Raw genomic sequence first — 26,645 nt, forward strand, 5'->3', positions numbered from 1 at the left:
ACTGATGTTCTCAGATCAGATATAACCATTATCCAGAATTCTTCTGCAATTTCCCGCAGTGCTTTCGAGTCCACAGAATGCCTTGTAACTATTTCCTTTCCCGAACAGCGGCATCTATTTTACTTGACATAATCATGCACTGAGCACCAGGGATATGCTAGTGAATGTTTAACTACGGACTTCCCATAGGAAAAAGAAAAAGCCCTAACTTGTAGTGTTTGCTGATTTCTGTGGCGTAAATACTCACACCTTGGCTGATTTCAAGCTACCAAGTTGATGTCACGGAACGCCAAGTTGGTAAGACATGTGCACGGTTGGCTTTTGTGAACCGGTACAAGCTGGCTCCGGGACACCACAGCCCAGGACTCAGCACCCAAACGTGTTATGAAAAAGCTCATCCTTTAATAGTTCTCAGAATACCAAAAACTCACTACATGTCCGTGATGAATAACAAGTGATTAAGGGTATTTGAGACCCAGCTGAGCAGCAAGATCTTGGGGGCTGATAGCATTGTACCTCTTCTGTTCAAAGCCAACTGCTAGGGCAGCAAATGCTGGGATCAGGCAAAAAAAAGACCGGGCATCCACCACAGTCATGAGAACTGTACACAGAAGGCACAAAGCTCATTCCACTACCTAGCTGTCAAGCACTTTATACCTGGAAACTATTCCCCCTGGTTTATTCCTCAAAATAACTGTGAGGCTCATACCTCCAGCTTCGCCAATGCCTCTGAGATGAACATCAGCTTGGGGTATGCATTTTTGGGCCCCGGTGTTATTTCCCTCTGATCATATTTATTATTTATTGACTACATCCTATGCTAGACATATTTTCTGTCGACTCTTTCAAAACTGTTCCAGGATACCAATAACTAAACAAATCAATATAAATGAAATGAATGAACGAATGAAATTCACACACTTGGTACATTGCATGACAGCTGTTGTTATGACTAAGAACAGCCCACCCATCACATAGCCCTGCTCTCAGAGTCAACCTCAGTGGCATTCACCTCCACTCAGACTCTTAGTAGGGTCCTAGATAAGCAAAGAGAGCTAACAGTCTTCATCATCTGGATGGTTACGAAAATAGCAACCACCGATTGTGGACTAAGTGACAGATATTTGACCTGTGTTACAGGAGAAAACGCTAATGATGTAAGAAAAATCACCAGCTCTTTCCCTCAGATTTACTTGAGCGAGAGAAAAAGAATAGAGGTGGAAAGAAATGGGAAGAGGGATAAGCACTCACACAGGTGGGGAGACAGTCTGGGAGAGTTTCTGAGAACTGAGAGGAACTGAGGGCAAGGAGGGAAAGAACCTTTCAAGATGCTTAGGTGTGTCTGAGAGATGAAGAGAGGAAGGTTTTGGGGGTGTGTGTATGTTTTGAGAACTATTTCTGTGAGTTATAACTTGGATCTTCTTTAACATTTTGAGGAGCAAGAATTATATTTAATCTTCTAGCTGCTAGATAGTTTTTATCATGACAGTATACCAAGACTGGACCATGTGGAGCTCCAGTTATACTGGGTGTAAAATATATTACCTCTGTAAAATATATTACTTAAAACGGTTCTTTAAGGTAGACATTTTTATTCCCATTTTATGGATGGTGAAACAGAGGCTCAGAGAGAACAAGCAACTATTCCCAGACCACACAAACTTATAAGTGACCAAGATGCAGGCTCCTACTAGGAAAATAATAATAATGTTGAAAATAATAAGAGTAGTAACACTCTGTTTTCAGAATATTAAAAACAAAAGCAACAAAACCAAAACATTATTGGGGAGACATCTGTATACAAGTGATGAGTGAGCACCATCCATGATTAGTAAAAAGAGTTTAGGTGGGATGGCTGTTTAACTGCTTCAAGGAGTCAGGAAAGTTCTCGGAGGTTCTCCTGGTCCAGGGTGTAAAAGAGCTGAACACTGACACCTGCACTCTTATTCCCCTATTGGGGTGTATGCCAACCCCAAGAACTAAGCTGTGGCAGGACTTTTCATAATATCTCAGTATCTATCCCCCAGCACGAGGCTTCTCAAAATAAACATGACCTCTGGCATTTCGGGGAGAGTGGCAGTAAATCAAGTTCTTGTGCATGTAGTCCCAGTGGAAGTGACGTGCCCCTATCTCACGAGGTCTGTCTTTGCAGGGAAGGTGCACGCTGCCGACTTCCCCCTTTGTATTCCCATCCTTTAGCCTGGAATGTGGGCATGGTGGTCAGCCATCTTGGGCCACCAGAACAGGGGCATCTCACTGGAAATGACAGAGCACCGCGATGGACAGACCCTGCGTCTCTGACGACCGTATGAGGAAGAAGTAAACTTTTACCTTGTCTAAACCACTGTTAGATGGGGTCTTTGTTAGAGTAACCAAACCTTCCTTTTAATCTGACAACCCAGGAACTCCACTTCTAGGTATATACCGAAAGAAAGGAGGGCAGAAGCCTATCAAAAGACAGGTGCGGGCTTCCCTGGTGGTGCAGTGGTTGAGAGTCCGCCTGCCGATGCAGGGGACACGGGTTCGTGCCCCGGTCCGGGAAGATCCCACATGCCACGGAGTGGCTGGGCCCATGAACCACGGCTGCTGAGCCTGCGCGTCCGGAGCCTGTGCTCCGCAACGGGAGAGGCCACAACAGTGAGAGGCCCGCGTGCCGCAAAAAAAAAAAAAAGACAGGTACAAGAATATTCACAGCAGCTTTGTTCATAATAGTCCAAAGCTAGAACCAACCCAAACATCATCCATCAATGGGGAAATGGATAAATCAACTGTGGTATATTCATATAGTGGAATACTGAAGAGCAATTAAAAAATAAAGGACAGATTCACACAGCAACATGCATTGAGTCTTACGGACAAAATGCTGTAAAATACATTTTGTGTGATTCCATTTATGTGACGTTCAAGAACAGGCAAAACTAATCTCTGGTGACAGATGTCAGAATAGTTACTTCTGGGTGGGATATACGGACGGGCAGGGGACAAAAGAGAAGCTCGTGGGAGTGCTGACCATGTTCTCTACCTTGATCTGGGAGGTAGTTATATACTTGTACAGAGCCATGGTTATAGGTGTAGTTATATATGCATCTGTGTAATATTTTTAAATCTGCTTTCTTAAATCCTCTTTTTTCCATGTGTTTTTCTTCTAAACAAGATGGAGCAAATTCTATATTGAGGAAAAGCATGTGCAGACACACACAGACACACACATGCACATGCATACACATGCACACCCCCACAACAAGACAAAGCTCAAATACCATAGAAAACATACTCTACTCACTACAAATAATTGTGCCATCAGACACAAAGGAGACATTAATTTGTGGCTGCGTATTGAAAGAAAAAAAATAGATTAATTCCAAAACCCAAAGAACACAATTTGTCTCTCAGGAAACAAAGTTTCCATGGATGCAAGGCCATAAGTCAAGAGGAGAAGAAAAAAAGTCACGTCAGGAGCAGCCAACTTCATCTTTCCTTCCTCAAATGTTAGTGCCCACTGACCACTAAATGACTCCCACGGCTTTTAAAGTAAATGTCACAGAAAGTTACGGACACCACCCTATTCATTAAATGCACTTGAAGGGCCTTCTGGAGGAGAATTTTTTTTTAACCGACAGGTTTGCATTGCAGCACGAAGGTTCTAACTCACCCCAGCTGGGAGGTCATTCCTAACACGGAAGGGGTGTTGGATGAGACGTTTTCATTCTCAGGCTGTGCTCAAAATAGGAAGAATGGGATGTTTCAACTTTAAGCCAGTGCATTCACCTATCTCAACCGGCACTCACGAGCTCACAAGAGTACACGGCAGTGTGTGCTAAGGAGGTCGGGCATACGTCTTCCCTAGACCATTTTGCTCCATAAAATCACACACATATTATAAATGCAAAATCATCGTGCATTTTCAAGCTAAGACTTCCAAGTAGTTTTGTACTTGAAAACTTGTACCCCCCAAACCATCAAGGTATTAATTCTCTTTTCTCTACCATCAGGAACACTTCAGTGGAAAAGTTTGAGAAGTACTATCTAGAACTGCACAGTCTACTCTGGTATTTAAGTTCAAACTTAAATTAATTAAAATTTTAAATAAAATTAAGGCAAGTTAAAAATCCAGTTCCTCGGTTGTGCTAACCACATGTTAAGTGCTGAGCAGCCATAAGTGGCTGGTGGAGACCATATTAGTGCAGATATGGAACATTTCCATCACCACACAAAGTTCTATTGGACAGTGCTGGTCCAGATTACAAAAATCTGGTTCATCTACAGAGATGCTTCAAGATCCTTCCCTCCTATCTTGAGAAGAAGAGGGGAAGGTCTGAGGTATCAGATAGACTATTGGAGAAACTGACCTCAATTCCACGGTCACATTAATTGAAACTACCAGCTACTAGGTGTTGGGAAGAAAATCAAAGAAACAGGTACAGACCTTGGCTTCAAGAAACTTACCATCAATTACTCGAATACAAGAACCTAGTACCAGACCTCTGGTCAACACGACGTTCAGAATACTAGTCTCCACACAACACAGAGAACAACCCCAAACAGCTTCAGTTCTCAAATGAAGCCCATCCATTAGTGAAGCAGGTAGAAAAGGAGTACTAATAACTGGCACAGAAATCATGTTGGGGGTTAGGGTTGGGGGTCCTGATTTTGGTTGGGAAAAATCCCTTGGAAGCTACTGGAAGTGAATGGGGAGATTCAGTGCAAAGTGGTCAAGAGCAAAGTTACTGAAGATCTGGCAAAGTGCTCTTTGTGACACAAGGGATGGGTGTTTGTTCTCAAGAAAGGAGGACATGGAGGCCTGGAAGAGGCAGCAATGAGAAGGGAAGAAGGAAGCTGACAAAGGGACATGTCATAGGGCTAAAAGGAGCAAAGCAATCATGTGGAAGTGCTTTTCCAATTTGTCCCCCGCCCCCATATGCATACCCACTGGCAGAGATGGTCACCGTGGTCTACAATGGACAAGGTACATCTTCCTGGACCTTCCATTTTACTCCATCATAGGAGGTGGGGTGGCCCAAGGATATTCTAAGAACAGGGATATTGGAAGTTCAACATGACATTGTCTGCCATGGTAGATTGTTTGCCAAGAGTCTCGATAATTTCCCTTTCCTGTCTCCACACCCCTATACAAAATGACTTTGCAGCTCCTCCCATCAAGAGGTGAGACCATTTCTCCTTCCTTTGAATCTAGGCTTATTTTTTGACTTGTTTTAGCCAACAGAATGCAGCAGAAACTGTCATGCCACATGTAAGTCTCAAGAGGTCTGTTCTGACTCTTAACTTTTATTCATTTATTATGCAGTAAAATGGACGGTTCTAGAAGATGTGCTTCCTGATGAGCCTCCCTGCTTCCATCCACCCCTGCCCTGCCTTGGTAGGTCCTCAACACAGTAACATAAGCCAGAATACGTCCCTTCTTTACTAAAAGCCCTTCAATGGCTCCCCATCTCATTCCGAGTAAATGGCAGAGGAAATACTAAGTGCAGATGTCCTGAGGCAGGAGTGTGTGCCTCTGCTTGGCACTGTTTGCTCCCAGATAGCCACATGATTCACTCCCAGCGGGTTCTTACTCACATCTCAGTAACGCTTCCCCCAACCGCCTGATTTAATACGGCACCCTCAGCAACCCTTATCCTCCATCTTTATTCTTTTCATGGCATTCTCACCACCTGACATGCTATATAATGTACGTATTTTGTTTACGGTGGTCTCCTCATAGTCTAGTCTCCTGCCTAGACTGTAAGTTCTCTGTCGGCAGAGGTTTGCATGTGTTTTGTTTACTGCTCTATCCCCAACACTTAGGACAGTGCCAGGAACACAGAAGCGCCTCAACAAATATTTGTTGAGTGAATGAATGACCCTGTCAGTGCTCCATGCCTATCAGACCTTTCAGGTAAGTGCCAGTAGATTTCCAGCTGCTGGCGCCTGCATCTCTGAGCCTGAGGGCCCATTTTCCTGAACCAGTATGGTGCCCACGCATGACGTGGCCTGGAAATGCTGGGGAACTAACACCCCCAGAAGCAGCCCCCAACCAAGGGCTCAGGAGGCCGGAGTATAAATACTCCGGCTCCCTCGCCCCTTGGGTTCTCCTGCAGGACTAAGCCCCACTTCCCTGTATCATATCCTCATGACCTATTAGTGTGCCTGAATCCCCCAAGTAAACTACCTATACCTGGCTCACTGTCTCGCGTTTATTTCCGGGAGAACCAAACCCAAGAGAGCTGAGAGACCTGGCTGATGACACACTGAGCGAACATTTTCTGAGCCCCCACTACGTGCCAGACCCATGTACTGAGCCCAACAGAAGATGTCTAATTCCTGCCTGATGAGTGGGGCAGAGGGAGACATGAAGCTGTTAAGTTATGAACTATATGACCATCCACACCACATACGACTTTCCAGGAGGAAAAGGAGAGAAGGATTAAAAAGCCCATCACAGCGTTCCTCAACAGCTGTCCCAGAGCCCCAGTGACGTGTCCACAGCCCATCTCTAAAATTAAATAAAGGCTGCCTTGCTTCTCTTTATACTACTGATCAAATGCACTACATTCATCATGTGACCTAACGCAACTAATCCAAGCATCCTGAAGCTGTGAAAACAGGTTCTTCCCTGTCATTCCCCCTACAGTCATTCCCTCTGGCGGATAAATCAGAGCTCCGAATTCCCTTGTGATGCTGTAACAAGCTGGCAACGGGCATGACATGTAGCAGGGGAGGGCACAGGACCCCCTGAATCAGAAATAATGAGATTTCTCTCTCAGAGGCAGCGTGAAATGAGAGGCAAAGAGCGAGGCGGCTGGAGATAGGAAAGGGACGAGGGGGGCAGGAGGGGAAATGAGGTAGCTGAGGGCAGCTTTAACCCAGTTTGCACTGGCACGCTTTCAGAGGTGTGTACAAGTTAGAATGTGCGCATCCCTGTGTGAGCACAGACACGTGTGACACGCCCAGCTGTTAAATTATGGAAAATGAGCCAGAGAAGCAGAAGAGGCCGATGGGAAAATGCTCCTGTCCAGTGATCCCAGGCTACTGGGCATTTACAAATAGGCAGGGGAGATGCTTGGGAAGAAGTACTACCATGATGTAAAGTTGGCCCGGAGGACAAAATAGAAAAGAGGAAACAGAACAATCAGATGGATGGATGGATGGATAGACAGACACACAGAGAAAAATCAGAGGCAAGCTCTCAGGGACCAAGTGGCTCCTAAGCTCTTATTTCCACTGCAGCAACGGCGGGTCACTCTCTGGAACCCCCGGGGACCGGGACCTGCTCTCTTTCTTGGCTTGTCATCTGAGTGACATTCGTCCTCCATGTGGCTGGAAGCCAGTGAACTGCTAGTCTACACTGAGGGTCTTGATTTCTTTCTAAATGGATCGGGGCAGGGTGTCTGCTCTGGGACCAGTTTCCTCCTTGCCCGTCCTGCCCCACGTTTCTGACTGGCTGCTGGGCTGGGTCTAGGATGATGGCGCTTGAAAGGTGTGGCGTGGCAGAGTCTGGCTGGGGGCAGATGCTTAGAGCAAGATTGAAACGTTGTGGTGGATGCTGTGATGTGCCACCGAGACACCACGTTCTAGATGGAGCGACCCCTTCCCCCAACTGCTGGGAGTGTGGGCTGCTGAGGGCTCACAGCTGTTTCCCGCTCTGGGAACTGCCTTCTGTGGAAGGGAGCTGCCTCCCTCAAGGTTCATTCAGTCCCCTCCCCAGGGGCAACCTGCATCCAAAGACTGGTCAACTGGAGGACACAAAGGGCCAACCTCCCTGCCTCGATTTGGGCCAACTCGCCTCCAGAATGGACATCTCCATTGCACTGCATGGCCGTTCAGCTCCTCCCCCAGGCCATTCCCTTACTTCCCTCCATCCTGTGTTGATCCCACAGACACCCTCAGTAAGCTTCCTGTACACAAACCTCCATCTCAGAGTCTGTCCAGGGAACCCAGCCTAAGAGAACTGCTAGGAAGAAGCCCAGTGTCCTGAAACCATTTACCAACTAGATTCTTCACTGAGCTTAAGGCTTAAACATAACACCAGAATCCAGTAAAACCTAGCTTTCTCCTCACACAGAGATTTGCATTAGGTAACTCACCCAATGGTTGGGTTCAGAGAACAGAAGGAAAAAGCAGGGCAAACTTTCAGTTCCACGTGAGGCTAGAGAGGCCACCGTTTTCCTGAGCTTCCAATTCATTTCAATCTTCAGTGGCAAAGCTAGCCTCGATCATCAAATGCAGTGCCTAAAGCACTATCCAACTGAGCTACAATGCAAGAATACAAGCCACATATGTAACATTACTTTTCCCAGTAGTTATATTTTAAAAAGTAAAAAGAAAAAAAAACGTAAAAGAATCAGGTGAAATTAAGTCTAATAATGGATTTTATTTAGCTCAAAATGTCTAAAATACTATTATTTCAACATGTGACCAACGTAAAAAATTACTAATGAGATATTTTACGTTCTCTTTTTCATATTAAGTCTTTGAAATCCCACGTGTTTTTACACCTAAAGCACATCTCAATTTGGGTGACAAAATTTCATCAGAAATACTTGAGCTGTATTTTGATTTCATGAAATAGACAGTTGGAAAAGTAGATTCACAATATCAAAATTGCTCCAAAGATACTGAAACTTGTCCAATAACCGCATTAAGGGTCAGTCTTTTAATTTAAATTAATTAAAATGAAATAACATTTCAAATTCAGCTCTTTAATTACACTAGCCACATTTCAAGTATTCAACAGCCACCAGTGGCTAGTGGCTGCCATATTGGACAGCACAGCCTTAGAGTTCTTGACAACGGAATATTCTGGGTCAATAATAAACTAGTTATTTAGCTGAGAAAAGAAACAATCAGGTTACTCTTCTGATGGGAAGAAGTGTCATCCCTCTCCGTGATCTGGCTTCCTTGTATACGTCAAAGAGAAATCTTCCACTATAAATGGGCTACTGTTCAAGAACACTACGCTTAGTTCTACATGGGCTCTATAAAAAGAATTCCATCTATCACCACTGATTCTTTCCCACCACTTAGTAAGTTGGATTCTCATTTTCCTTCTGGTATTTGTCAAGATTTTACTGGCACACCCATGCTTCCTGGCCTGGCTTGATATTCTTGATATAGTGTGGTAAATAAATCATGTGTGTTTACATTGAAAGTTTTCACTCTCTGCGTATCATTGGAAAATTTGAATCTTCTTTACTCAGACTTGTACTTAATACACTCTGTTCCTCTGACACCTTTGAAAAAGTAGAACATAACCTTTTCCTCCTACCACAGCTGCTATCTGGAACTTAAATTCCATTTGCTAAAAGGAAACATCGTCTTAGTATCACACATTGAGGGAATGACCAGTGAAAGTAGCTCTGCATATAGTGGCTACACCATCGTGCTGGATCAGCATACCTGGAGTGCAAAGAATCCAGACTGACTCCCACTGGACTGGACGAAGTCCCTTATCCTGGATCTGTGACTGTCTAGACACTGGACCCAAATACCTCTGTACACAGAACCTGCAGGGAACATTTCCTGTATTCACAGTTGGACGGCACTAGGTGACAACCACTAACCTTGGACCTCTCAAGGTATGCTGAAAGCTATCCTGCCTCACAGACAATGTGCTTCTTGTATTTGGAATCAAAGGAGGTTCCAGCTGGAAGGAACATTAGGAATCAACTCACCTCTCACTGTGCACCTCAATGGCGGAAGTCTGAAAAGTTGGACTGGGTGAAATTTTCATCTTGAGGAGGGCAGTACAGATCCACTTTTTCATTACCCTGAACAGCCCAAATGTGTCCGTCTGTTGCTGTGGCTCCCACCCTTGCTGTTCACCTCTCTCTCCCCCTTTCACTTTCTCTTTAGTTCTTGCCCCCGATTTCCCCTCAAGTCAGAGACGATCCCCCCAAGATGCAGAATCCTTGGTGCTTTCCCTGATCACGTTTCACATAGCAACTAAATGCCTTAATCTTAACACAAATGGACATGGTGTCGGGAGACTCCCGGGGAAAATCAAGCCTATCGGATTGCAAACCAAGGCCAGAATGAGACATAAGCATCTCCGAACAAATTTATGACCACTTCTCCACCGCTTTATAAGGCGGGGTTCATCAGATGACATTTTTCCTGTGAAACCATTCAGTGTTCTCTGGACCAAGATTTCACCCCAGAGGTTGAGCGCTTTAACTAGATATTAGGCTGCCATCCATTGCTTCCCTGCCCCTCAAGCACACATCTCCACCCCTGAAGGTCCATGCACAGGATTCTCCTTGTCCACATAGGTTTTACTGGCTACTGGCTTCTGTATGCACTGGGAGAAGCATCCCTTAGCAATGTACCTTCCTACCACTTCATTCTGACTCTGCTCATTTCCTAATTATAGAGATAGATTTTCTGTCTTGTTACTCTAACATAGTTAGAGTTTACTTAGAGCCAGAGAAAAGAGCCTCAAAATGTGGTTTGAACTTTTTCATTCTAGCGTCACCTTCATCTCCCCATAGTTCTAATTACAACAGTAAAATCATACAAGGAACACTGCAAATAATAGAAGACATTTGTTAGAAGGGAATTAACAAACGATACTATAAGAGCAATCATACTCGCAGGTCAGAAACGGATCCATAGCAATTGAGATGTTGTTTAAAAATAGCTTGGTTTAAATGATAACTGGATCATCTGTTGCTTTTTAAAAATCTAAGTGTCACTCTTTTCCACTCCAGTGGCTCATGTAAAACCAGGAGGGCAGGAGAAGAGGAGGCCTAAAGCACAGACTCCCAGACATGGAGGTTCAAGGTCTAACCGAGTCAGCAGGCCTCATCACAGTTGTGGTTGGCTACGGTCTCAGCACTCAAACAACCTTTAATGTGTGGAGATAAAACAGACATATACAAACCAAAGTAAATGAATACAGAGCTGAACAAGAAGAAAGGCACAGAACAGAAGGCTCAACCAAACCAAAAGCTGGTTCTTTGAAAAGCCTAATGAAAAGATAAACCTCTGGCAAGAATAATCAAGAAAAAAAGAAAGAATGCAAAAATAAATAATATTGGAAACGTAAAAGGATATGGCACATAAGAGTTTCCCCCATTAAATATCAGTTCCAGTTATCCGCTTTGGGTATCAATTTTCTGAATTTTAAAGCCAGTTTCGTTAATTCATTTAATATTTATCGGTGTGCCAGGGATGCCCCAAGATCTAAAACGCCTCAGCCCATCTGAAGCCTACCTTGTCTGTCAACTGATATAAAACAAACAAAGCAAATCAATATATCACATGCCAGGTAGCAGAAATACTTGAAAGAAAAGTAAAGCGGGTCAGGAAATGGAAAGCAACGAAGAGTTAATTTTATACAGGGAGGTCAGAAAAGGTCTCTTTTAATTCAGTGACTTTCAGCAGAGCCCTGAGGGAAATGAGAAAGTGAGCCATGAGAATATGTGGGAAAGAGAATTCCTGCTGGAGGAGATAGCAAGTGCAAAGGTCCTGAGGCATACCGAGGAGGCCAGTGTGGCTAGAGCGCACTGAAGGGGTTGGGGTATCTGAGCAGGGAGAAGGACAAAATAAGGGCTAGTAATAGTTATCATGCTTATCTCCCAGGTTTAGAGCAACAATCACAGCGGACTGAGCATGTAGAAGGGCAAATACAAAGGGTTAGATTCTGCTCTGAAATGGACTTAGGGGAAAAGAAAAGCTAGTGGGATCATTTTTACTTGGGCCTGTCCCTATTATACCATGGCTTCTTAGGCAATAGCTTTACCAGAGAAATGAAAACTTGGACCAAAAGGGTCAACCACTGTCACCATAATGTATCACGCAGGCCCTTGACAGTCTGTGAGAGATTGTGAAATGGGCAGTGCGTGGGAGCAGATTGTTCTGGTTTGGATAATTAAGGAGGGGAGTCCTGGAGTCAGGCTGCCTGCGTTCAGCTCTCTCTTAGACGCGTGTCTGTAGGAATGTCACCTAACCGCTTTACCCTTCGGTTAAACTAGGGAGGAAGCCGCAGCCTCGCAGGACTGAGTGAAGGAAAAGCCACTAAGTGCCAGTACTGTCCAGGCACATCGGCCCTCCTGAGGCTGCCATGGAGGCCTGTTTTCCCTCTCTTAACCCAAATCACCTGTTTCCAAACTCACTTTTGTTTAAAACTATAGAACTCACTCTTAAAACAAGATATTGTGTGCAATTCCAACACTGTCTCTGAGCCAGATAAAAGGGCCACTGCTCCGAGGGACCCACCCAAGCTCCCCCTCCCCTCAGTGAAGCCCCTGAGCTCTAGGGCACAGGGGGGCAGAATCAGAAAAACACCAGCCATAAGTACCTTCACCTATAGAAGACGATGGGGGGCGGGGGAACAAAAGGTTTCTGGATAAATAATCCCTCTTGAATGATCCACAATTTCCTCTCTTAGATATATATCCATCCAAAAGAAATATAAACACATGTTCTCCAAAAGTCACGGACAGGAATGTTCATCGAAGCGCTATTAGGAATAGCCCTAAACCATAAAAGACCCAAATGCCCACGGACAATAGGCTGGATAAATAAATGCACCACAGCCTACTTACACGATGGAATGCCACACAGTGATGTGGATGAATGAGCCCTGCTCTACCCACGACAGGCTTGCATCTCACAAACATATGTGGAGCAGAAGAGGCCAGATACAAAAAGGCACATACTGTATGATTCCATTTATATAAAGTATGAAAATAAGCAAAATGAATCCATGGTGTTATTAGTCAGAATATGATTTTCCTGTGGGCGGGGGGCGAGGGGACGTGTGTGGATAGAGCCAAGGAGGGCGTCTGGGTGCTGGTAACATTCTGTTGCTTGTTCCGTGTTGAGCTTGTGAAAATTCATCAAGCTGTACTGTTAACTGTGGTCCCTCCTCTATGTTTAGGTTCTACTTCAATTTTTAAATGTATTGGAAAAGAATTCTTGGTGAGGCCGAACGTTGATGGGAACTAGACCTTCGTGTGATCATCGGCTTTGGTGCCACCACCAGGATGTCACCCTCTCCCAAGTCCTTCAAACAGTGTGCTGGGAGTGCAAAGGACAGCAAGCCCCACCCTGACAGATACTTGCTTCTTTCAGGCCACCCTGCACATGGCTGAACCTGCCAAAGGCTCACACCTCAAGAGCAAGGTTTTAAAGAATTATATGAACTGCAATGGATGGTGAGGGACTTTGTATTTTGATGTCATGGAGAGCTTATTCCTTATCTCTCTCTTGTTTTTTAGTATCCTATTTTTTTAAATTAATTTATTTATTTTTGGCAGCATTGGGTCTTTGTTGCTGCGTGCGGGCTTTCTCTAGTTGCAGTGAGCGGGGGCTACTCTTTGTTGCGGAGCACGGGTTCTAGGCACAGGGGCTTCAGTAGTTGCGGCACGTGGGCTCAGTAGTTGTGGCTCGCAGGCTCTAGAGCACAGGCTCAGTAGTTGTGGCACACGGGCTTAGCTGCTTCACGGCATGTGGGATCTTCCCGGACCAGGGATTGAACCCGTGTCCCCTGCATTGGCAGGCGGATTCTTAACCACTCTGCCACCAGGGAAGCCCCACCTCTTTTTTAATACTGGCAAATGGCACTATCAGAAGAGCCAGCAGTGGATTGGGTAGGTGCAAAGAGTACGTGTACAAATTCCATGTCATGTCTAGAAATCACATGGCTTTGTTTCCTTGGTCTATTACAGTAGATCAATGAGTCCAGTTTTATATGTTCATAATATAAGCAGAAACAGCCCATTCCCAAGTGCCCAGGGTAGGAGTGGGTATGCTGAGAAAAATCAAAATGATGATTTGTATGAATGTGTTCAAATCTGTAAATTTGTTCTTTCCCATGAAGAGTAAGTATATTTCATGTGCTTTTAACTGACCCAAAATTTTAAAAGCCAATTAATTAGATTGAAATCTTGACTCCTACCAATTACAATGATATGTCTTTTTCTCAAAAAATTTTAAAATCCCAGTTTCACCTACGTAGTACAGATTTTAATGTCTGTTCATTCCAGAAATATTTCTAGTTCAGAAAAAATCCTTGTGTACATTTTGTTTGGTTTTGGTTTCTTTTTTGCTTTTTCTGTTAAAATCTAGACTATTCAATTATTGGGTTAAGAGCCAATTAAGTAATTAATTAGTGAAATGGTAATTAATTTAAAAATTTTAAAGTGTGTCTAGGGGAATAACTTGAAGTGAGAAAATTCAGGTTCTTAAAACATGTTTGATTATAATTGGCAAAATTATCATTTTGAAGAACGGTAAACTGCAAATCCAACTTTAATTACTATGAAAGCTGGTGTCACCCCTCTATGACCCCCGCCCTCAAGAAAAAGTCCTGAAATAGTAGGAACCCATATGCCCAACTCTTATTACAATGCAACCTTATTAAGTTCATTTGTTCAGTTTGAAATGAAACCAAGAGATGAGATGCATATTTGACGCCGAAAGGAAAGAGCAAGACTTTGGGGAAACTAGATGCACCCCCTGTAGTAAGTAAAAGTACACTTCTGTGTCTTCTTTTGAAATTTAAAGGAAAGGCAAGGCAACTTCGATACGACCATCATCGTTCTTTAGGAGCATTACGGTAATGTAGGGGACAAGAGAAATTAGGAAACAGACAGCAGAACAGCAGGGGCACTGGATCAGCAATGGAGGCAGACCCAGGAGCACTTCCGTCGTGTCGCCACGGCTAAGATCCAGAGGCCTGCAGCCCTCCCAGGCCTTCTAAGCTCTCCAGCCCTGGGACTAGATGCTGAGCATGGGAGCTAAGAGAAAGAAAGCCTTCACTCCAAGTGGAGCCACTGGCCATGACCCCTTAACAGCTGGTTCACAGGGACATCCGGGGCTTACATGTGACTGCAAATGTGATTTCTTCAATAGAAGCCCATGAAGGGAACCCCTGAAGAGGGCATGCTATTGCTCCCATCATGGGATCAAACACATCAAATGAGCTTCCATCACCTCTAAAGGTACAGTCAATAGCATCCAAGTTGGATGGGTGCATGGTCCAGGGCGGGAAGGTCTACGTTTTTGGACTGCATCAAAACCCCCCTCACCTCTAAAGGTACAGTCAATAGCATCCAAGTTGGATGGGTGCATGGTCCAGGGCGGGAAGGTCTACGTTTTTGGACTGCATCAAAACCCCCCTCAGAGACGGTAATTAAAAATGACATATTAGGGGTCTGATGCTGTATAACAGATCTACTGGCAACAGCTCATTCCCCAGCGATGCAAAGCAACTTTCTGTTCCTCCCTTCCATTTTTACTGTTGACGAGATTACAGTAAGATTATTTTCATACTTCTTTCTTTCCACTAAGAGGTGCTTGACTACCCCAACTCTGGCCAACTCCTTCCACCCAAACCCTGCCTAATAGACAGACCTACTAGCCTTTCCACTGACCCATCAGCCCCAAATGAAACATCATTATTCAATGGTTAGTTATATACCAATCCTACCTGGAAAGTTGCTTTGTATCATCTAATTTTAACCCATCTTGGGCACTGAAATCCTTTCCAACACCTTAATGTCAAGACATTCCTTAAAATACCCGAGGACAACAAATTGGATTTTTCCAGACTTCCCCCATCTGTTTTGCAACCACTTCCATATGGCATCTCAAACTCCCCTCCCCGTCCTTGCCCGCCTGCCCGCTCCACTGCAGCTCTCTCGCGGTCAGTGAGGTAGATATGATGCCCGCCAGGGCAGGAGGGCAAAACTTTATTTGATTATCCCCACAATAAGCATGTGTGTGCTCATGCCTTGGCAGGAAGGCACATGCATGTGGATACGTGTCATTTCACAGCACACTCGTGCACAGCCGGTGTCACAGCTAATTCCCACAGGCTACACATTCAAATCCCATTATACACCAAAGGCAGGCCATACGCGAGAGAAGGGACAGGCAAGAGGCCGCTTCGCCTGGGGGCCAGAAGGGCACTGCTGGATAAGCACCTAGCCAGATTCCCACTCCGCCAGGAAATGTATAGGAAACAGCTTTGGCATGCTGGATGCTGCTCGGGATGAAGTAGCACCGTACACCGAAAAACCTGATGCTTTAAAAACAGACAAGGCCAACAGACCAATGGAAACTTCTGCACATACCAGTACGGAAAGGTGAAAAACAAGAACAGAAAATGGTGTGTTCCCAGAGAAAGAAAACGCTCTCCTAGATGCTAGCCTCCACTGTGTAAGGAGTACATTTTCTTTCCCCTGGGAGAGCAGACGCTTCCGAGATTCAGGCAACCCAGTTCTTGAGCCTCTATCGACTGCTCCAGCAATCTGAGAAATTAGCTGAAGGGAATTTCGTTTTTTCTTCGCCTCCACAAATATCATTACAAGGATTAACGATCAACAAGCTCACGCCATCTGAGCCCCACACTGACAAGGGCGCAAAGAGCCCTTTCCTTTCATGCTGTCTGCTGCTGTCTTGACCACATATGACACACAGAAAAGAAATTTCAATGGAGGCCTCCAAAGGGCTACTTTAATTCTTTCCATATTTCTGGCTCTGGGGCATTTACGAAGACCTTAATGAGCTGAATAGCCAAGTGCATCCTTTAGTATCACCGTACTTTCACCAAACCCATCCAAAAGCTCCCGAGTCCTGGTCAAACTCTGTACCCCAGACACCTACAATCCACATTTGTAATCGCTCAAACCACCTTACCTTGAAACGTGGGTCTTCTTTCTCTCCCGGCCCCACTGAAGACGCACATGTGCGTCCATGACTCACCAGTTGCTGAGAGTGCTCCCACAATCCGGTGGCGAGACTGTGCCCATCTTCTGTTCTGCATCTTTCATCCCAGGAACGGAAGGCATTTTGCAACATAATACCAGTGTCCAAATATTGCCAGCCAGACCATCAGACTCTATCTGCCTTGAAGAACTACCCTGAAGGCCAGGTGTAAACCCTCCTGGTGGGGAAGCAGCCACCTCTGGAGTCAAAAAGCTGCTTTTGCACAAGTCTTAATGGTCGTTGGCCACCGCCTTGATCCCTGAGAGCCTTCACTCATCTTCATTTAGAATTACATCCACCCTGCAGAAACCCAAGAGGAAAAATATGAAAAGTCAAAGTGACCCCAAGAGGCCACTGCAACCCTGAGATGTCAGTTTCAATAAAGTCTCATTTGCCTGCCATCTCAGGGTATGAGGTGCTCCACCCAAGAAACATTCATCTCATCGTCATCATCTATGACAAATCTTTCAAAATTACATTATTTAGTTCCCTCCCTGATCAACAAAGCATCTGAATGTAACCTAACCTTTTTTCCTCTCTCAAAACCAACTACTATACCAAGTAGTAAGACAGTGACCCCCTCCCAGGAGCTATGGAACTTTTTATGGGCTGTTTGGCCCTACACCAACACGCCCAAACTCTCGTACTTTGAGTTCTTGTGCTTTTGGTAAACTAGTTTTTCTGACTCTTCCTTCACTGTCCGATGGTAGTGCCCTTACAAGCCATTGTCAGACTTTTTAACCTAATCCTGTTTTATTTGCTTTCCTAATCTCTACAAGGTAGAAAACCAGATGAGTGAGCTTCTGAGCCTCGTGAGGGCACCACATTGCACACTCTGGTGCGCCCACGCGAACGGTGATCCTGGAGTGGGGACAGTGCACAGCTGGCTCCACTAGGTACAGTGGACAACGAACTAATAAACTCCCCTGGCAAACGCGTGGGCTTCGTGATGACAACTCTAGCTGCATCTCTAGATGTCTTTTCTCCTCTTCTTTATTATCATCTATGTTCTGGAGAGTTCCCAGATCCCCCTCCTCCACCACTGTAAATTGAGACTATGAAATAAAGTCTGGGTAAGTGAAATGATGCTGCGAATTAGATAAGAGTGTAGACGCTTTGGAGAGTTGAATCTTAGCTTGCCCATGTACAAGCTGTGCGGCCTACGACATATAAATTACTTCCCGGAGCTTGGGTTTCCTCATCTAGAAAATGGGGATAAAAGCAGTCCTTGATGGAGCAGATGGTCATGGGAATGAAATGCCACAATATGTGTAAAGTGCTTGGGACAGAGCCAGGCATATCCTACGTCTTCAATACATGTGAGTAAATATTAGTCTTCTTCCTGTAGTTCGGTGGCGCATCAACTAAATTTCACTAAGCCTATAACGAGCAAGATGGCACCATGGGTAAGAGCCCACAGGCTCTGGAGCAAGGCTGCCTAGATGAGAATCCTGGGCCACCTCTTACTATTTGTGTGACTTTGGGCAAGTTACTTAGCTTCTCAGAGACTCAAGTTGTTCCTCTGAAAAATGGGGGAAATGGTTAACACCTAGCTCTCAAGGCCACTGTGTGATTGAAGTGACTTGAGATACATATATAAAGTACTTCTAACAGCACCTGCAGCTTATAAGCATTTAGTAGATGTTGGCTAACCTTATTGCTATTATATGCTCTGACTTTGAGAATGATTACTAAAATGGCCACAGATTCATCCTCTCCCTGCATTCACACCCTTGAAATATGACACTGCAGATCTCCCATCAAGCGGTGGAGCTGATTTTCCCACTCCTTGAATCGGAGCTGGTCATGTGACTTGCTTTGGCCAACGGACCATTAACAAACACTGTGTAGCAGTGGCTTGGAAAAGCGCCTGTGAACTCGGACTTGCCCTCTGTTGCTGCTCTTGGGAGCCCTGTGTCCACCTTGTGAACAAGCCTGAGCTAGCCTGCTGGAGATAAGAGGCCACATGGAAGAGAACTAAGGCACCCTAGCCAAGAGCCATACCATGACTAAAAGCCTGCCAAGAGCCAGACTTGCGGCCCAGTCATGAGCTGACCTGCCTGTTGGCCACAGATACATACATGAGGTAAGCTGAGCCAGTCCAGAAAGAACTGCCCGGACGATCCACAAAATTATGAGCCAAATAAATGGTTATTGTTTTCAGCCATTAAGTTTTGAGGTGGTTTGTTACACAGCACAAGCTACCTAAACCAGGCCTTCTAGAGTTTACATGCAGTTCCATGTACTATTCTTACTCTTCAATCCTTGTCTGCCAGGCTTTGGTGGCCAGCCTAAGAACTGGATGCTGTAAGGCATTTTACAATAAACACACACACACACACACACACACACACACACACACACAAATCAAGCCCTGTGCCTTGGCTAACCAGTTTTTCTAAAGAGAGCAAAACCCCCTCAAGACATTTCTATTAAAAACAGCTTAAGAGGAAAAGCTTCTTGGTATAATTATAGACACACAGATGGGATCTAAAAGTTGGAACATAACAAGCAGAAAACTTTGTGGGTGGAAGGGACGTTAAAACATAGTGCGGGTTCTCAACAATTACAAGCTTCCCCTCATGCAACTTGGGACTGATTAGGCCAAGGGGCTAGAACTGGCTGACAGCCACGGCCTCTGAAAAGTTGTCCTCAGCTCTTCTCACTGACATCAGCCTCTTCTTGTTGACTTCCTCTACCTGGAGTACGCGTTTAGGCTCTAGATCACATATGATCCCAGGTGGCCGTCGGGGAGCTATGTTACCACGTGCATCTGAGTCTTATCTACCAAGCAAAACGCTAAATTCTTTGAAAGCAGAAACTTGTCTACATCCCTCACAGCACCTAGTAAAGTTCCAGGCACAAATTAGGCATTCAAGAAAATCTTATCAGGTTGCATAAAATTAAGTATTACAGTTTTAGAAATTCAGTGGTCGTTACGTAAAAGAAACTCCCCAAGTTAGAAATGAAGACATATTTTGTACCCACGGAGAGGCAGCACAGCAAGACAGACTAAATAAGAGCACAGATCTAATGCCAGACAGCCTGGGTTCGAATCATTACCCTCGGAAGTACTAACTGCACCTCAGTTTCCACATCTGTGAATCGTGATACTGTCATGAGGAAGAACCGAGGTAATAAATACAAAGCACTGTTACTATACCACAGAACACTATCTGGCAATAAAAAGGAATGAACTTCAGACACGTTACACTCAGTGAAAGAAGCCAATCACAAAAGATCGCATATTACATGATTTCATTTATACGACCTTTCCGGAAAAGGCAAATCCATAGAGACAGAAAGTAGGTTTGTGGCTGCCTGGTGCTGGGGGTGAGATTGGGAATCGACTGTAAATGGGCACGAGGGGTGAGAGGGATGTTCCACAATCAGATCGTGATGACGGGAGCACAATTCTGTAAACTTACTATAAAGAAATCATTGAACGGTACCCTCAAAACAGGTGAATTTTATGGTATGTAAACGACACCTGAAGAAAACTGTTTAAAAATATGCAAAGGGTTTAGAGAACAGTGCCTGGCCCAGAAGGAGCACTACCTAAGTGCTTATCAAATCACATAAATAAGCCTCGTTCTTGGGAAAACCCAGGCAGAGCGGTGTTCCCAAGGATGCCGAACCAGCCTGTCTTTCTAACCCCTTGTTCACCCCACCTCCTCATCCCGGGGAGCTAAACCCAGGGGTCCTCTTCCCATGAGTCCAGGATGCTGTTAAGCCCGCCATATGTGTCTCTTTGGCTGCTACTGTCCCTCCCACTGCCAAAATGCTACGCAGTTTATTAAATGTCTCTTGTTTATGTAGCTCCTGATGCCAAGCTGTGTTTTATTATACTAAGCCAACTGCTCTTAGGCAAGGTTTTTCAGGGGGGAGGGGGAGGTGTTGGGAGGGGGGAACGATCACATGGTTGAGGGAGGGAGATTCCTTAAAACCATGACTCCAGAAACAGCTGCTGATTACTCACAGAAGCCCACACATCCCTGCCCTTGACAAATGTCAGGCCACAGGGTAGCTTGAATCCTGATCAAAGTCTGGACAACAATACCCTCTTGGGCAGAAAGGAGGAGGGAGCCGGGGAGCAACGCGAGAATTCAAGAAAGTGAAAAGGGAAACGGGATGGGAGAGAAACCCCAGTTTGAAATAGATTTACACCAAGGCTCTGCCACATAGGCAAGAATAGGGGAAGTTTAATTTGCAATAAGGCCCTGGAACAGACAAGAGTCCCAAGCATACAATTCTTCTCCGCTTGTGGCTTTAGCATATTGTCCCAAACCATCTGCACGGGTCCGCCCTGTTCTGTCTCCTGGCCTTCATTATAAGCTGGCCCAGTCACTCGGTTCCCATCAGGTCACACGCTCAGTTGCTCTTCGATGCTGGTGGAGTCGAGCTTCCCAGCCATTTAGTGCCTCCATCCAAATTTTTTGAGAGGGAAAGAAATATGATTCCATCTCCCCATAGCCTCTTTGTACTTGGCAAAACGGATACCTGGAGTCCTGCCCAGACCTAGTAAGACCAACCCAGTTCCCCCACTCAATGTCAATATGCATGCAATCATTCAAAGATTATTTATGGAGCACCCACACGTGACAGGACCTGGGCTCCCTACCCTAGCAGCTCATCTAAACTTGAGCGTGCATCAGGATCGCCCGGAGAAACGGGAAAACACGAATTCCTGGACCCTACTCCCAGAGATCCTAAGTCAGTAAAAGTCAGCATTTCTAACCAGCTCCCAGGTGATGCTAAATGCCGCCGGGGTGTGGACCAAACTTGGAGCAGCACTGTTCTAGGGGCAACAGCGGTGAATAACGTGTACAGCTGGCCTCAAACAGCCATGAATGTCTTAGTGGACACAAGACACGTACGTGCACATGACCGTGCACAAAACAAAACTGTAATGCCGTGTAAAACGTGGTAAGTCTTAGCCTGAGAAGAGACCCAGGCAGCAAGGGAGGGGAACGGAGAGGAGAGGTTGGGCCGAAGCAATACCTGTGTGTGCACATTATGTCTGTGTGCCTCTACCTCCAGACGTGAGTTCTTTGCAGGCAAAGACCTCATCGTATTCATTTCTCTACTTCTAACACCTAGTACAGTGCCTGGTACACATGCTCGATGGAATGTTTACGGAATGAATGAGTGAATGAATAAGCATCCATCCATTAAATTGTATGTAACAAAAATCGCAGGTCCTGGTAGTGCATTTCTCTGCCTTGTCAAAAATCAGTGTATCAACAAGCACTGAAAGAGCACGAGGACTGTGCCTAAAACATTCTGTTCTGGATCCCACAGTGAGCATGACGTATGTGGTTCCTGCTTTCCTAAAGCTGAGAGTCTGAGGTTCCTCTGCAGGTGACGTTCTCCATACTTGAGTCCAGAGCACACTGGAGCCTTTTCTGAGATCCACCTCTGGCTGGAATGCCATAGTCCCTGGATCTGAACCCTGGCTTGCCAGCTCTGGGTCTTAGGGTAAGTTACTTAACCCCTCTGTGCTTCTGTTTCTTTATCCCTAAAATAGGGATAATAGTAGAAACCCTGTGAAAGGACTAGAGTGCAGATGGAGATGCACTTAGAACAGTGCCTGGTACATAGAAAGTGGTTATTAAGGGCTCACTTATTTTTATTATCATTATTATTATCATCATCATTACTCTCTTCATCATCATTATTATCATCATCAAAAGCTGACATGCTTAGCAGCACAAGATGCTATTCAGCTTATAAGGTGTGAAACTGAGAAGTGGGGAGATAAAACAAGCCTTCCGAACCTGGAAAGGCCCAGCCCAGCCTTACCGCTTCCTTCCTCCACCCTTATTTTTCCTGTTCACCCCCAATCGGCTCTCGCAAAAGCTTCTGGAAACACCCGACCCGTTCAGAAATCAGGGCCACTGCCGCAATGGCTCGAGTCCAGGCCCAAGCTGGCAGGATCAAGGCAAGACGGGCCCCCTCATTCAGCGACACACAGTGCACTTGTCACCCTTTTGGAAACCAGTGACTCCAATATAAGCCTCCTGCAAGGTGGCAGCCGGTGGGCTTTGGCAAAGTACACAAAGGGCGCATGTTCTCTCTCCCAGCGACCCAGGGCACCCAGGAGAAGGTCTTCACGCGGCTCCCATTCAGGCTTTCGCCTAATTAAAATGGCATTACCACTTGCCATGGTGGGCCACTTCTGCCAGCTGCAACTGGTTCTCTCCTCTGGAGCTTTTTCTTCCTGTGTTCACAGTTTATTGATCCCCACCATGGAATTGAGGACAATTAGATTAAAAGATAGCAGCTCAGCTCTCTTCCCTCTCTCCCCTGCCCTGTCTGAGATCCCAGGTCTGCAGACAATTATTTGCCATCTCTGTTTGTCTCAACTGGCTCAGAGGCCTCGCCACGGGCATGTTTTTATAAACCTATAGGCCAAACTCTTCTGGGTTAACAAATGGACTTCATTTTATAATTTAGCATAAGGCCCCCCAGGGGCCAGGAGCTCACATTTTATACAAACCAAGACACTCTTGGCCTGCCCGCCTCGAAAAGACAGTGTCCAGCCTGGTATCTGGCCAGCCGAGACGACAGGTAACAAACTGGAACTCACATTCTCTCTGCAAATTCTACACTCCTTCCTCTCAGGAGGGGGCTACTCGCCTGTAAATATCTCTAGGAAATTCTGTGACGGACTCAGTTCTGCCTACCTTGGCTACAAACTGAGCACCACCCTCAATCCATGGCTCAAGAGCCCTTTAGAAGCCACATGGTGGCATTTAGGGAGGGGTTCAACTGCCACAAGAAGCAAAAGCAGATACACTCTGAGTTGAGATTTACAGGAACCGAGCAACAGCGTTTATACTATTTGGGATGGGAAGTGAAGAGACAACAAAAGAATAAATGACACCTCAGTAAATCCACTACTACTATGACCTCCAGTCCTTTTTTTTCACCCTGTGGTATTTATTCTTTTATCCATTTGCTCATGCATTCATCACACTTTAGTCAAGTACCAAAGAGACCACATAGGGCATTATGGTTGAGGGCAGAGGCATTGTGTTCAAGCAGACCTGCTCAATTTCCAGTTCTACCATTTGACCAGCTGTGTCCGTGGACAAGTCATGTGGCTTCTCTAAGCCTCAGGTGCCTAAGTGCAGTGGAGTACAGTTGTGGGAGTTAAACGCCACTATGTATGTAAAGCACCTGGCACAGTGCCCCACACAGGGGTGAACTATAGAATATGTGATGATCGTGATGATAATGTGATGATTATGAGAAAGAGGAGGAGGATTAGGAGGAGGAGGAGGATTCCATTCTGCTCTTCACTGGTACCCATGATCCCCTCTCTTCTGGGACCCTCTCTGATGGCCAAATTGGACCCATGAATAGAAAGAAACCCACCCACTCCCCAACCCTCATCCTCAAGCTTGGTGCTCAACCCGGTAAGGGGAGAAACCAACAAGGACCCTGTTGTAATTAAGCATAAAATGAAGGCCTTTCATTGTAATTTGGCAGCTGACCACTAGAGGTGGTCCAGGCAGAAAACAAGCCTCAGGGCTTTAGACTCTTCTCTTCAATGAACATTCAGTGGAAAGACAAGATTCAATCGCCATGAGGCTCTTGTGATGGAGCCCATAGGTGCCTTATGAGATTCTCTTGTGCTCTCGCCAGGTTCTGTTCTTCTCCATGTGTTTTCATATCCTTCGGTGCTCATAAGAATCCTAAGCAGGGCCCTGATGGAACTCATGTATCAGATGAGGAAACTGAAGTGGACAGAGGTAATATGGCACCCCCAAGATCACACAGCTGTCACTAGAACGGGAAAAGTTAGAACCTCAGTCTCCTTACACCAAACTGGTGCTCCTTTCCCCCAGGAAACGTTCAGCTGCTGAACTGAGCTTATAAACTCCTCACCAGCAGAATGAGAGGATGGATGGCTTGTGACTAGAATAGGGGAGAAGCCAGTAGCCCTGAGTGTAGGTATCAGGGGGGCCTCAGAGCTAACCTACATGAATGTGCATCTGGGATTGGCAATGGCCAGGGACACTGACAAGATGGTGCCCATGAAAAGTTCTCAACTTGCCTCCAGCCCATATCTTCTGTGGCCCCTTCTACCCTGAGTTTATTCCTTCATGCCATCCCACCCAGTAGCTTCCCTTATGTGGCTCTCCAATGGCTAAGGCATGGCTAACCCAGCCTAAATGAGCTCCAACGACACCGAATAGCCTATGAAATTAACAAAGGTCCAAAGACTCAGACTTGGGCTCCTGAACAAAAATGTGCCCACTCTACTCCCTTTTAAACCAGGACAGAGAGGCAATTAAAGTCTCAGTTCATTCCATAACACAAAGCATACGGGGCCAGTTAATGCCAGACAAGAAGACATGCACTCCATGGTGCATGTTCATACACGTACCATAGGGTGAGTGCATCAGGGTGACTTTAATTAAAGGCTGCCTGCCACTGTCCTCTTTAAGTCATTGTTCCACTCCTTGACAGCTTTGTCCCTAGACTGCAAACCACCTGAATCATGCTCCCCAGGACCACGGTAGGATTTCAGCTTCAGTCTTTCCCTCCTTCAGACTAATACACAGCAGTACAGCTCTGATGAATTAGAGACCCCGGGGTGAGCAGCAGCCTCCACAATGAGTATGTGCATCAGAGGATGAGTTCCTTTAGCAGGAGTTCCTAAACCTTGCTGTGCCGTGCCCCCTTCGGCAGGCTGGGGAAGCCCTCCTTAGAATGCTTTATGCATAAAATAAAATATATAGGCTCACAGAGCAAATCAATTATATAAAAAATGCAGCCGTCTGAATACTAAACAGAAAATTGGTCATAGAATATTACGTGTGCTTGTTTCTCTAACACATGAAATAATAAGATCTAATGGTGAGTCTAATACCACCATGATTTTGAAGTAATGAGCCTATTTTGAGATCTCTCTAGTAGTTGTAACACGATACAGAAATGTCTATGATTTCTATTAGCAACCAAGTCACAGGTATACTCCTGTGGTTTATGGCTTTATTCAGAACTGAAGGAAATGCCAATTTTCAGGTCTAGCTTAGTGAAACTAAAGATGTCATTTCTTCCCAAACTTCGTGAATTCTATCCACAGACCACTTTAGGCAGGGTCATTCCAGGTTGGGATCAACTCTTCTCCCAGAGAGGGGCTACCCTGATGGATTGCTGAAGAAGATATGGATGAGCCATGTACACCAATAAGGGGTATGCCTACAACTAGTCGTTGTTGGAGAGGGTAGAGGGACAATTTCTAAATATTGAACTGAGCCCCTGACAATGAAGAAAAGATGATGTTCTGGGGCATGGCATTACAAGCATGGTGAAACCACAGCTAAAACAATCCCAATGCAAGGGACGCAGAGACCTGCCCTGGTAAAATGAAAGAGGGGGGCTTCTAACTCACTCACTTGTTATCCATTATATTGTTTCTCTTTGTATTAAAAGAACTTTCTAGATCAGTGATCAGGCCTGCCATGTCACATCCTTGGATAAACTGTCCAACCCACCACAGCCCAGAAAAGGTATATATGTAGGAGGGTGACTTTGGCGGCCATTGTTTATACCATGTCCCCACCCCTCCTCATGCCACGGTTGATTGGATCAAGAGCGAACACCAGCTTCAAGACCAGCCTAACTACTGGCTGGTCAGCAGCCGATGATATGGCTTGATTTGTGTGTGTGTGTGTGATCTGCGTCAAACAGCCTCTCTTTCTCATGCTCTGCTCAAGAATATGGACTGAGACATACTGTAAGGAGGCAATTCTAAGTGGGAGTCAAAGCTAAAAGAAAACATAGAAGCAAGCCAGACTTTGGCTCAGGGTCATAAGAAGGAAGAACCCAGAAAGAATCTGAGTCCAACTAATGGTGGAGCACTGCACTGGAGACCATGAGCCCCAGTGATGGGCCTCTAGGGTGGCCTCAGATTCATC

At 45.4% G+C, this 26,645-nt stretch overlaps 1 protein-coding gene across 5 annotated transcripts in view; it reads right to left on the bottom strand.

The window, feature by feature from the left end:
* Nucleotides 1–26,645, bottom strand: part of NHS (NHS actin remodeling regulator) — a 344,288-nt gene that overhangs the window by 243,399 nt on the left and 74,244 nt on the right. Inside the window, exon 1 of one of the 5 annotated variants that reach the window (XM_060086366.1) lies at nt 16,711–17,001. The exons of the other annotated variants lie outside the window; for them this stretch is intronic. Within the exon in view, the coding sequence (XP_059942349.1) occupies nt 16,711–16,771 (61 nt within the window). The 5' untranslated portion in view covers nt 16,772–17,001. Of the gene's footprint in view, nt 1–16,710; nt 17,002–26,645 lie in introns of those variants that run through there. 5 annotated transcript variants of the gene reach the window in all.

Source organism: Mesoplodon densirostris, chromosome X (assembly GCF_025265405.1).
Source record: "Mesoplodon densirostris isolate mMesDen1 chromosome X, mMesDen1 primary haplotype, whole genome shotgun sequence".
Lineage (NCBI taxonomy): Eukaryota > Metazoa > Chordata > Mammalia > Artiodactyla > Ziphiidae > Mesoplodon > Mesoplodon densirostris.